Here is a 12,967-nt window from a genome sequence, read left to right on the forward strand (position 1 = left end):
GCAACCTCAGAAGAACATTAACTGCTAACAGAGTGACTTGTCACATAATAACCTCAGCAACGTAGATCTGGAAGTAGATTGCACAAGAGGTGATATTTCAAAGGGCAGAGAGCCTTTGCCACCATCAACTCGTTAAAAATAGGGGATAGAATGGGAAAACTGGCTGCGTAGAAGCTTTTTAAAAAGGCAAAGCTCTGAAAGTAAGGTACGGTACGTGTGTATAAGTTGTGCAGAAGAAAATGCTAAACCGGTGGATTCTCCCATCTTAGAAGGAGGGCGCAATCGGCTACTTAAGGGTATCCTGACCACAGCGGGAACCTCGCTGAAAGAAATCTAGTCGAGAGTCATTAAAAGAACAGCATATATCAGATACAGTTGGCCCTGATGCAATGGCAGCCTGGCCAAGCTGTCCCTCTGCTGCCCCCTGGGACCCACATTCCTCTGCTCCCCCTTAAAAGCCCAGGTGATGATCCTACTCTCTTGTTCCTGTTTTTCTGGAGCTTTGGCCGTCCCCTGGTCAGTGTATTTGTCAAGGCTACAACTCATAACGGAACTTTCATAATACCTCCCTGCCATTCAAAGTGCTCTCCGCCTGACTTGTCGTCATGTGGATCACCCTCCACCCTTCTGCTAAAGGAGGAGCTGAGTCTGTTGCCTTAAAAGGGGGGGAAAGAAAGAGTTCTTTCTTTGCCATTAACTTTTGCTAATCAATTTTGGAGGCAGACACAAATTCAGCCATTACAACATTAGGAAGGAAACCAGGGAAAGTTTGACGTGAATACAATGCTTCCCAAGACAGAAGCCGGAGGGATCGCTCTCCTCATCTACGTAGGCTGAACAAAGGCAGAACCCAAGGAGAAGAACAGCCAAGAGGCCGGCGCTCTGGGATCCCTGGAATTGCGTTGCAGCGGAAACTTGGGAGCTTGTGAAGCGTTGCTGGCTTTGCCATCCCAACCGCTTTGTCACAGAGCTGAGACTTTCTGGGAGGAAAGCTGCTGACGGAGGAGGAACCTGTAGCCCACAGGTGGGTGTTTGGGGCAGCATCTGAAAACACTTCAGAAGAAAAGCTCTTCCAAAATTCGTGGCCCCCCTCTTATTTTTCACAAGCATCCCACAAAGCAGCCTCCACAATGCCTGAGACACTGCCAGTGAGGATGCATTTGGACTCCCCCAATAGCACCACTGACCTTGCCAACTGGACCAATGGGTCCTTCTGTGCCAGCGAGCAGCAAGTAGTGATACCCAGTGAACTCTTCCTGATTCTGGGAGCAACGAGCTTTGTGGAGAACTTGCTGGTGGTGGCCGCCATCGTCAAAAACCGGAACCTTCATTCCCCCATGTATTATTTTATCTGCTGCCTAGCAGTTTCAGACATGCTAGTGAGCGTCAGCAACCTGGTAGAGACTCTATTCATACTCCTCATAGAACACGGGATGCTGATCATAGAGCCTACTGTAATCAAGCAGGTCGACAACGTCATGGACATGTTGATCTGCAGCTCCTTGATGTCTTCTCTCTCCTTCCTGGGCGTCATCGCCATGGACCGCTACATCACCATCTTCTACGCCTTGCGCTATCACAGCATCATGACCATCCAGCGGGCTGTGGCCCTTATGGTGGCCGTCTGGCTGATCAGCAGCACCTCCAGCGTCCTTTTCATTGTCTACGACAGCACGGCTGTCATCCTGTGCCTAGTGGTCTTCTTCCTCTCTGTGCTGACCCTCATTGCAGGGCTCTACATCCACATGTTCATGCTGGCACACCAGCACGCCAGGCAGATTTCAACCTTATACAGCAAACAGCATGCACCCCAGTTTACCAGCATGAAGGGGGCCATTACCCTCACCATCTTGCTCGGAGTCTTCTTGATTTGTTGGGGACCCTTCTTCCTCCACCTTATCCTCATCCTCATCTGCCCCGGCCACTCTGCCTGCAAGTGCTACTTCCGTTACTTCAGCCTCTACCTCATCCTCATCATCTGCAATTCAGTAGTGGACCCCATCATCTATGCTTTCCGAAGCCAGGAACTCAGGAGAACGTTGAAAGAGGTGGTCCTATGTTTCTGGTGACAAAGAAGGAGAGGCTGGGTCCCTTAGGACACGGGGTTAACCTAAGGCAGTCAGCCTCGCCCAAAGAGGGTCCGGGTGCACCATTAAGGGCCAGCAGGTGAGTCTTTGTGACCCAGCACAGGAAATAGGAGGTTTGCTGCACTTTTGGTTTCTGACTGTTGGAAGGGCCCCCACATCCGGCCTCTCCTCTCCTTGTAGCCAGCCGGGTGCTTATTGGATGGCCACAGGCTGGAGCTGAAAACAGCCACCATTGCCAGAATCTGCTGTAACGGGTGTCCTGTGTCAGCGGCCACCTTCTATGGTTGCTCCCAGCAAATACTCTTGTGATTCCCACAGCTTCTGTTTAGGTTCTGTTTGGCAGAGGGCAAAGGGCTAGCACCCCTGTCCCCAGGTCAAATCCTGCTTTAAAACTGGTGGCTCTCGGTGAAGGCAATCCAGGACTGTGGGATCGTTTTCTGGAGAGCTGGATTCTTGCCTGTATCTCTCTCTTCTTCTGCAATCTGAGGTGAGCGATCAAGTTTTAGTCTGTAAGAGGCTACAATAGAGAACTTGGAGAACAAGAAAATTATCCAGCAGCCACTCAATTCCACTTTTCCGTTGGGCAGGATTTATACTTTAAGACTAGCAGTTTGGATGCAAATACCTTTTTGTACAGGATGGTTGTTGCTCTGTATTAAAAACTAAAGTTTGAATTTCAGGCGCCCCAGGACATTTTTTGACAGATCAATGCGCTTACTTCCTTTAGGTTTTGCAGGTCCCTCTCTCCTTCCTTCTCTCCCTCTATGGCTGCCCACTCTATGGGGGAGGGAAGGTAAATGCCAATGAAGCACGGTCATAGGAGAATTGGGGGCCTTGATCTGCATCCTTCTTTGCAACATTAGCACATTTGTGTCAGTTGGATGGATTTTAGTAGAAGTTCCTTGCAAGCCACTTTTAGAGGTATCAATCTTTTTTAACATGATGTTTCCAAAGGGTGTATTTAAAATCCTACTTTGATCATTGATAAGGCTAGTCTTGTGGACATGAATTCACTCAGGAAGTTAGCTTGATAGGTCAGCTGGGACTGAAGTCCCTCCTTGTGAATGAGGCATGGGGGGTGGCTGATGGGGACAAGCAGGCTGCTCTCCAAGAGACCACAAAAGAAGCAGTTTGTCTGTGGCCTGCCATGGGTGGACTCAACAACCTGACTAAAGGGGAGAGGGATCTGAGGAGTGGGTTTCAGCTGAGACTGCAGAGGGCCTTGGTTTGGATGAGTGGGATGGATCCAGGCAATGAGGTCCATCTTCTACACACCCATCAGGATTCTTTTTCTCCTACCTGAAATATAATTCTTGCAGGTTGCTCCTGTGTAAACAGGAGATCAAAAGGTTTGTAATTGTTGAACATCCGGGAGGCCTGCCTGATTAGGGGTTTGGGGTCCAGGTTCAGCCATAGGGCATCCCATTATGACTGAAGTGCTGCGGGTAGGGGGGTGGAAGCGGCCTCTCTGCATCTACCCATGGTTCCATGGGTCCAAGAAAGAGTTGCCTTGCAGTTGCATAGAGTGGGTTTAGAATAAACTGGACAGTGCTCCAGCGAAGGCATGTGCATGAGGAGAATGAAAATAAAGAGGAACATCAAGCAGGTCCACCCAGTATGGTCAAAAAAGTCAAGATGGCCACAAGAGAATGGCACACCTAAAAAAAGGTAGTTTAAATGACTCCGCTGAGGCTGCAGTCTTGACTTTTAGCACATACCCTGTAGGCACCCTTGTTCATTGCCATCTGATGCCAGTGAGTTTGTGCCACTCATGTTCCCAACTTTCAGTATTCCTTCCTTCCTTCCTGGGGGCGGGGTGGGGAAGGCGAGGTACAACAGAAGGGGAGAGAAGCCCACCCGCACCCGCATTTCTCCGCCAGCCAACGAACAGATCCTTGCTGGTGGGCAGCCAGGTGGCTCGGAAGCAGGTACAGAGCCTCGGCCCGTCCTCGCTGCCGGTCCGATCTCCAGAGCTAATCAAGACGCCGAGGAGGGAAGCGCGGGGTTTACGCCTTTGAGCGGCGGAGCTTGCCTGCGAGAGGCGTGGGGGAGGACGCGCGGAAAGCCCGGCCTTTCTGACGCCTCCGGCTGGAATCGCGCCCGTTAGCAGCGTCCGCCGGGGCAAACGAGGAGAAGGGCGGCTCCCCCAGCCTCGCAGATCCTCAGGAGCGGCAAGGACCGGGCTTCTGCTCGGAGGGAGGGGGGGAGCGCAGCTCGCAAGGTCCGGCTTCCCCCTCCGGCCCAGCCCAAACGCCGCCTCTCTCGCCCCCCGCGCCGGGGCCAGGGGCCAGGGGGGGCACGCGAGGCTTTGTTCCCCTCCCGCAGGGCAGCCGCGACGCAGACAAAGAAGAGGAGGGAGGCGCTCCCTCCCTCTGCCCCCTCCGGGAAAAGCGGGCGGGGTCGGGCTTCCTGGCCGGGCTTCTTCGGAATGCTGGCGCCCGAACAAAGGGCGGGAGCCGCCCAGGGTGGGCTGCAGCAGCTCGTTTCTCTGCCCCCGCCTCTCTGGACCTGCCTGCGGAGCTCCGCGCCTCCCCCCGGAAAAGCTGCTCTTCTTAGGACAAAAGCCCCGCGCCCGCTGCCCCCTGGCGCGCCGGCCTGGCCCCGGGGCCGGGCAGTCGTCGGCCGCGAAGAGCCGGAGGGCGGGGCCGCGGGCCAAACGCTGGAGTCCCGCCGCCAGGCAGCCGGCCTGCTCGGGTGCCGTTCCCCAAAAGTGCGTAATAAAAGCTGAAAGAAAGCGACCCTCCCGGCAGCCCCAGGATGGGGGCCGCGAGCAGGACCCGGCTTCCCTGGCGAGCCCGGCGTCTTCTGGCGGGGGCGGGGGGCGGCCCACGACGGAGGAAGCCCTCGGCGCGCTCAGGGGAGACAGAGCCTGGCGCGAGCCGCGCTGCGTGACGCGGGGAGGGGGCGAAGCGCCCGATCCCCGGGGGCCAAACCCGCCGCCTCGCCGCCTGCCTGGTCCTGATGCTGCAGCCGGTGCAGTATTTTGCAGCGGCGCCTCCGGATTGGCCGAGCCGTCCGCGGTGACGTCAGCGCCCAGCCCGGGTGCAGCAGGCGCCCCCGATAAAACCCGCCGGCAGAGCCCGGCCGCCTCCTCCAATCGCTCCGCGCCCGCCGCTCCCGCCGCTGCCCGTCGCCCTCCAGCCCTCCGCCGCCGCCGCCGCCGCCGCCGCCCCCCCCCCCGGTGCAGCATGAGAGAGATCGTGCACATCCAGGCGGGCCAGTGCGGCAACCAGATCGGAGCCAAGGTAAAGGGGGCGGGAGGCGGGGAGCTGGGTGCGCCAGAGGCGCCTGCCCCGCTCTCCGGCCTGGGTCCGTTTGTGCGGCCGGCTGCCCCGGTTTGGCAAGACGCGGCTGCTTGTAGCCTGGCTTCTTGGGGCGATGCCCGGGGGGAGGGCGTGGGCTGAAGGGTGGCCGAAGCGGGACTCCCCCTCCCCCTGCCTCTCCAAGACAAAGCGGGGAGTGGTCTCGCTCGGCAGCTGAAAGACCCCCGAATCTCCAGAACAAAGACCGTGCCGGACACCTCGACCTTGGCGAGGCCAGAAGCCGAGGGGTACCTTGTCCTATCGGCTCCCGTCTCCCCGCCACCAATTTTCCAGCGAGCTCTCCGTCTCTCTGGCCCCTCAGATCTTCCGAGGAGGGGCGTCTCCCTTTCTCTCCTTAGCCGGAATGGAGGCGGGTTGGCCGCTTTCTCTTGCGTCTCAATCTCGGGAGCTGCAAAGTGGGAAGGAGAGTCCTTGAAGGACTTTCCCAGCTTAGCGGGCAGCGCCGACTGAGGCAGGGACTCCCCATCCCCCCCCCAAGCCCCTTCCCACTCCCGAGAGTCCAGGGCAGCAGGTGTCTGGACAGCAGACAAAGAGCCAGGGAGACCAATGAGAACCTACTGCTTGAAAGGAACAACGATGCCAGGACGGGGGCTGCTGGTGGGAGGAAGGAAACCTCTGGGCAGAGAGCGAACGGATCCCAAGAAGGCTCTGCCAAGAGAAGGCAGGGCAGCCGAGGCTTTGTGAAGGTGAGACTCCAACTGCCATGACTCAGTGCCACAAAGCTGGCTAATCATCCCTCCAGTCCCCTTCTCTACCCCCCCCCCACTTGTGCCTGCTCTGAATAAAAAGAAGGCCACCTCCCTGCAGTGAGATCTCACTACTTAAGGCTGTGCCTATCCCCGTGGGTGGAGGAGCACAGCAGCCTGAAATCAAATCAGCCTCCGGAGCACTTTGGCAGCTGAGCCTGGGGGCCCTCCCTCCCACCCACCTACCTTCCTTTGAGGAAGGACAGCCTGCCTTTATCCTAGGGGGGAGGGGCCAGCCCCACACAGCCCAGGGCCTCCGATGAATAATGAGCTCTCCCTTCCCCCTCCCCACCCCTAGGATTGGTTTCTGACAAAGCAGCTGAATCTTCCATGGGTTGTTCTGGGATATGGGGGGGGGGGTTTGCCCCAGCTCTGCAGCAAGGAAATCTTGCTCCACAACAAAGAAACTTTTTTAAAAGCAGCAGTATTATATGAATACATTATTTTGTATTACCAACTTCAGTGAGAGAAATATTTCATGGAATATCAGTCTTCAATCTGAGATCTAATCGAATTCTGAATTAAGCTTCACTGCAAATGAATTACATGGGACACCCTTTAAATTACCCAGGTTACATAATCTTTATATCCCCTCCCCCCCATGAGATATACCAGGATGACAGGTAGACTGTCATGAAAAGTGATGGGAGGGAGGGGGGGGGAAACAGGTTTTTCCTCCATGGGCTATTTAAGCAGCCTCATGCATATACTAGTTATGATGAATAAGCCATTGCAAACTCACAGATCCTGTAACTGAGAATGGGATCAATGCAGGACTGAGATTGGCCTTTCCATGTTCCCAGCCCCCTGTAAGAAGATTTAAGAGGAGTTTTCCGGGGCAATTTTGACCTATGGCCAGAGTCCCGCATCAGTGCAGTCCCAGCACATGAGTTTTGTTGCATGACACAGAAGAGGGTATGATTTCCTCAAGGGCAACTATTTCCACTTATTCCTATCATGTGACTGGCTCTTCATTTAATATAACTTGCAACTCTATGAAGGCCATCCTGGTACGCAGGTTGAAATTGCATAAGAAGCTGCCATCAGTTTGCCATCTCAGCCTGTCTCCCTCACTTGGGCCTCAGCCGGCTGACTTGACCCCACTGGGATATCTCAGCCTGTGATCCACTAGGCTGAGCCTGGTGTCGGCTGGGCTTCCACGGCCCAGATCAGATGTAATTTCTCTGCTAAGGCAGCCGGCCAGTTCACAAAAAGGCTGGTCCTCAAATCTACCTGAAGTTCTTGGCTCCCTGGCTAAAGACAAAAGAGAGTTTAGACAATCCTGTTGCTTTAAAAAAAAAAATCTGGAAGACTCCTCTTGGATCTGCAGTTTTCCATCCTTGTACAACACTCCATCTACAGGGGGCATAGTTGTGTTGCGTGGACATTCACGCCATTCCTGACCTTGTCAGTGAGGAAAGGCTCTCTAGCAATCGCAGCTCCATTTGCTGGATCCACAAACCACTTAGAGATGGCGCAGTCTCCTACACTTTACTCCTAATTCCACAATGAAAGAACAGAATCTTTAAATCAATAAAAAGTTCCAGCCAAAGAAGCTGTGACTGTCACCTGTGGGAACACTGCTTAGCCCTTGTTTACAAGATGGAGCTTTTGTTCCAAGTGTTAGAAACCGGATCCTGATGAGCGTTGCCCTTCAAGGCTCTCTGGGGAACATGTGATGCCCTTGCTGCAGTCCGCATCCGACTGTTGATCCCAGTGTATTTGCACCAATACGCAGAAGTCGAGAGCTTTATTTCTCAATTGGATTAGTTTGCAGAAATGGATCTGCTCTCCTGGATCTGATTTCAAGGGCAAAACGCCCTGTTCCTTTTTCAGCTTGTTGTTGTAGCCTAATTGGCTTTCGGACTGTGGCCAGATGTGCCTTTACAGCTAAGCACATTGAGGGCTAAGAGAAGCCCCATGGCAATTAAGCTTCCCTCCCTGGTTGGCTGGGATAGGACACACACACTCTGCCCCCATGTATGCCAAGAGCTGGGAATGCCTTCAAGGAACGAGAAGGGATAGTTTCAGCACCCTGGCCAGGTCCCTCAGCTAGCATACCATTTCTCCTAGGGAAGAGGTCATTGACTTGGCTGCTTGGGCAAAATATTCTGAGTTTTTTTTGGGGGGGGGGGACTGTGGGGAAAAGGTTGCCTATTGAGTTGTTTGGCAAAAGGCGGACATAACAGAAAACAACTTGGAATGTTTTTTCAAAGTATAAAAGCAGAATAAATCATCTGGTAATGCTCTGATTCCTATTCTTATTTGTTGAAGATATCAAAATAATGTATCTCATTTTTTTTATTCTCTTGTTCTTTTCTCAGTTCTGGGAGGTGATCAGTGATGAGCATGGGATAGACCCCAGTGGGAACTATGTCGGGGATTCTGATCTGCAGCTGGAAAGGATCAGTGTGTACTACAATGAAGCCTCCTGTAAGCTCTGCTCCCTCCCTAACCAGTATTCTCTGACTCCAAGGATTTCCCTCTGATCCTTTCTTGGAAATTACACAGGCCAACCATCCCATTCGATAAATAGGTCCTCCTATATGACATCAGGTCTTTCCCTCGGGCACTTTCAATGCTAGCAGGGAGAAAATGAAGTCTATACAAAGGCGGCCTCACAATCGTTTTTATCTAGCCCACACTGTGCTGGCATTGAGAACAAGGAAGTGGCTCACGGGTTGCCAAACCCAGGAGAGGGGTCATTTGGCCAGACACCTTTTGAGCATAGCACTGTCAGTAGAAGTAAGCATAAAGGGATGGCAAGGAGCATGAGATGCTTTGAGCCTTCATATGTAGGGTTTTTGGTGCGATTCTTGGCAAAGGAACTCGTGCTGGTTCTCCGCCGGCATGGAGCACTTGGGGAGGGACCAAGCTCTATAAATTACTCGAGTGGAGAGAGGAACCATGTTGGATAAATGCAAGTGCCTGTTTGGTCGATGAACCATCTAAGTTAGTCCACTCAAGGGAAAATGTTCTTTGTCTTTCCAGCTCACAAATATGTCCCCAGAGCCATCCTGGTGGACCTGGAACCTGGCACCATGGACAGTGTTCGCTCAGGTGCTTTTGGACACCTCTTCAGACCAGACAACTTCATCTTTGGTATTGTCCCTCTTTTGCTCCTCTTGTCCGGATCTTCTTCCCTCTCTCCCTCAACTTAGCACCCTGGAGATGGCACAGCTTCTCTTTCGATTTGTTTTGTTCAGGCTACTGGGATTGGTGGAATTGCATCTCTGGGTCAGGAGGAATGGAAAGGCCCTGGTGGGATTGGTGATTCTGATGGGGAACCAGCTAGGCCAAAGGCAGTGAGAAGCACACAAGCTCCAACTCAGACTAAGATTGTTCTTCAAGGCCTTCTTGGTTTCTGAGGCAGACTCAAGTATTTTTAGGCAAGGAAAAATGCAGGTATCTCAATTCTTCTTTCATAGGTCAAAGTGGTGCAGGGAACAACTGGGCTAAGGGGCACTACACAGAAGGTGCTGAGTTGGTGGATTCCGTCTTGGACGTGGTGAGAAAGGAATGTGAAAACTGCGACTGTCTGCAAGGCTTCCAGCTCACTCACTCCCTCGGTGGGGGCACAGGATCTGGCATGGGGACCCTCCTTATTAGCAAAGTCCGTGAAGAATATCCAGACCGGATCATGAACACTTTCAGCGTGGTGCCTTCCCCCAAAGTATCTGACACTGTGGTAGAGCCTTACAATGCCACCTTGTCTATCCACCAGCTGGTGGAAAACACAGATGAGACCTACTGTATCGACAATGAAGCCCTCTATGACATCTGCTTCCGGACCCTCAAGTTGGCCACCCCAACCTATGGAGACCTCAACCATCTGGTTTCTGCCACCATGAGTGGTGTGACCACCTCTCTGAGATTCCCAGGGCAGCTCAATGCAGATCTGCGCAAGCTGGCGGTCAACATGGTTCCCTTCCCTCGCCTCCACTTCTTCATGCCCGGCTTTGCTCCCCTGACGGCTCGCGGGAGCCAACAGTACCGAGCCTTGACTGTGCCTGAGCTCACCCAACAGATGTTTGATGCCAAGAACATGATGGCTGCCTGCGATCCCCGCCATGGTCGCTACCTCACTGTGGCCACAGTCTTCAGAGGACGCATGTCTATGAAGGAGGTGGACGAGCAGATGCTTGCGATCCAGAGCAAGAATAGCAGTTACTTTGTGGAATGGATCCCCAACAACGTCAAGGTGGCTGTATGTGATATCCCGCCCCGTGGCCTGAAGATGTCCTCTACCTTCATTGGCAACAGCACTGCCATCCAGGAGCTCTTCAAGCGCATCTCAGAGCAGTTCACAGCCATGTTCCGGCGCAAGGCCTTCCTCCACTGGTACACTGGGGAAGGCATGGATGAGATGGAGTTCACAGAGGCGGAGAGCAACATGAACGACCTGGTCTCCGAGTACCAGCAGTACCAGGATGCCACCGCTGAAGAGGAAGGGGAGATGTATGAAGATGACGAGGAAGAATCTGAAGCCCAGGGTGCCAAGTGAGGGGCTGGCTAGGAGCAACACTCTGCACTCCCTGGGAAGAAGCCACCCTTGACACAACCCCCTGGCTCGTCTTCATCACCAACTTTCCCATCTGCTGAGTTTTAGACAACTGGCTTCTAGTTATTTCTGATTCAAGCGTTCCAAAACTTAAAAATTCAGTATTTGACCATCTTTTCTTCCTGCTCCCCAATCTTCAGTTTTATGAGTTAGTGCAATTCCTTCTGTTTGTCACTTTGATAAATTCAAGGACCCTATTCTTTACTTTTTACTGGTCTGTGTCTATTTTTATGTTTTGGAATACTTAATAAATTTATTGCTGTCCAGCTTGTGAGCTGTCCGCTTTCTACCACTTAGAGATTCGGTGGGTGGGTCAACAAATATGGACGTGTGCGATGTCCGTTCCTTTGGTCCCTGTTTAGGTGGGCTGTCTTTTTACTTGCTTGTGGCCACAAGCAAGATGATGCTGGACTGCTGAAGGCCATTCCTTGTAGGGCCATCACTGGATTTGCTTGTGGAGCTGGATAGAAGGGCTGCCTGACAGATCCTGGAAACAAGCCAGAGGGATCAGGTGGTCACAGCTGGATGGATCTCCTTGAAGGGCAAAGGGATCACAATCTACCTCTTCTGGGCCTGCCATGGGGCCGGGCCAAAGTACCAATAGGGAGAAGTCAGAAGGGTTAGCAGCAGCAACCTTGATGTTGACGTTTGTCTTGGCTGAACGTGGGTGGGTTACTCCACATGCAACTGCATCTTTCCCCTCGGAGCATCATGCAGACGGTGGCATATCTAGCAGTGGCTGCCATGTTCTCAATGGCCTTTAGACATGTCTTGCAGGTGAGAAGGCTGCCCAACTGCACAAGTTCTCACCTTCTTTCCCGGCTGCTCTTTGAGGCTTTTTCAGTTTTGCTGCCAGGGAGAATGCAGCACAGCCCAGAAGCTCTTCCCTGGCTCAGCTGGGAGAGCACAAAAGGCCACTCACCTTCTCTGCCTCCCTTTGCTGCAGCCTCTGAACTTGCGGGTATGTCTGTGCTGGCCATTCTCTGTTTTTCACTCTCAGAGACACAAGGAGGTGCCTTTCCCTGGTCCACTGAGCCCAGAAAGGTTGGCAGTTGACAAACAGCAACTCTGGGGTTCAGGGAAGCTTCTCCCAGAAAGAGTAAAGAGCCCTTTCTGCTCACGGCTGCTCCTATTTCTTAGGGCTGTCCTTAAACAAAACAAGAGGCGTGTTCCGCCTTGACCCACGCAAATCTGTTTCAGGAAAACATGGAGAAGCTTCTGGGTACAAGTCTTCCCTTTTGGCCTTTATTTAGTGAGACAGGAGGGGGGGCGAGTGAGCATAGAGCACTTCCGGGGCTCTGGCAAAGTGCCCAACAGGCCCCTCCCTCCCTCCATCTGGCCAGGTAGAGCTGATGTCCCACTTTGTACCATGGGGATGCTAATGCAGGGGTCCCCAACCCCCCGTCCGTGAACCGGTGCCAGGCCGTGGCATGCCAGCAACCGCACAAACAAGCAAAGCCCCATCTGTGAGATGCAGGCAGCACACCAAACCATGCACCCTCTGGTCCGCGGAAAAACCTCTCTCCACGGAACCGATCCCTGGTGCCCAAAAGGTTGCCACTAACAACAGCATCCAGCTGTCTTCCTTGTGGTTCTGACCCGGGGGGGGGGGGAGGGAATGGCTGCAGCACCAGAAAGGTTCCTTGCAGTGGGATCAAAAAAATGAAGATGGCACTTGCAAGTGATGCATATATTAAAAAGAGGTGGGGCTTAAGTTGTGTGGTCACAAGGACCATTTTTGACCCCTCGTCCCTGCAAATGCTATCTCCACCAATAACCCAAGACTCAAGGCCTTGCCTGAATGAAAACGAAGGAAAAAGAAGAGGAATCAACTCAGCTTTTGAACTGATAGCAAAGGGGGGGGGGTTCTGCTGCAGGCCCTTGCTTCTTGGCACTTGCAATGCAGCCTGTTCTCAGAGAGACAGACGTAACTGCCTCAAGGAACCAAGGAAATGCTCAGAAAGTCCCTGCAAATAGGCAGCTCCACTGCGTTTCTTCATTGACCTGGACCCGGCCTGAGGAAAACAGTTCTCACAGTTTTGTTCAAATGAACAAATGGAAGATGGTCATGCTTCAATGAAAAAAATGTCCTGAAAAAACAAACTCAAGGATCCCTAAAAGGAGCTTTTCTTTAATTCCAGAGCACAGAATTGCTGCCAGTGGCTGCCAGTCCTTTGAGCGTGGAGGCCCCAACAAGCGCCACTTGTAGCCAGAGTCATCTACGTGGCACCAGGGCACCAAAGCTAGGAG

General features: G+C 53.1%; 1 protein-coding gene across 1 annotated transcript; it reads left to right on the top strand.

Moving 5' to 3' along the window:
* TUBB3 (tubulin beta 3 class III) lies at positions 1–10,983 on the top strand. Its single transcript, XM_039330958.1, has 5 exons — positions 1–2,065; positions 4,129–5,332; positions 8,481–8,589; positions 9,148–9,258; positions 9,585–10,983. The coding sequence occupies exons 1-5, from the start codon at positions 1,131–1,133 to the stop codon at positions 10,658–10,660; spliced, it is 3,435 nt and encodes a 1,144-aa protein (XP_039186892.1). The 5' UTR covers positions 1–1,130; the 3' UTR covers positions 10,661–10,983.
* Positions 10,984–12,967: the final 1,984 nt, after the last annotated feature.

The sequence above is a fragment of the Crotalus tigris genome, unplaced genomic scaffold (genome assembly GCF_016545835.1).
Source record: "Crotalus tigris isolate CLP2741 ecotype Arizona unplaced genomic scaffold, ASM1654583v1 scf7180000024433.1590703, whole genome shotgun sequence".
Classification (NCBI taxonomy): domain Eukaryota; kingdom Metazoa; phylum Chordata; class Lepidosauria; order Squamata; family Viperidae; genus Crotalus; species Crotalus tigris.

What these genes read in the sequence shown, in the direction of transcription:
- TUBB3 (XM_039330958.1), top strand. Translation starts at nt 1,131, where the DNA reads ATGCCTGAGACACTGCCAGTGAGGATGCATTTGGACTCCCCCAATAGC. An exon ending in GCAACCAGATCGGAGCCAAG is followed by an intron (nt 5,333 to 8,480) that starts GTAAAGGGGGCG and finishes TTCTTTTCTCAG; the next exon opens with TTCTGGGAGGTGATCAGTGA. An exon ending in GTACTACAATGAAGCCTCCT is followed by an intron (nt 8,590 to 9,147) that starts GTAAGCTCTGCT and finishes TTGTCTTTCCAG; the next exon opens with CTCACAAATATGTCCCCAGA.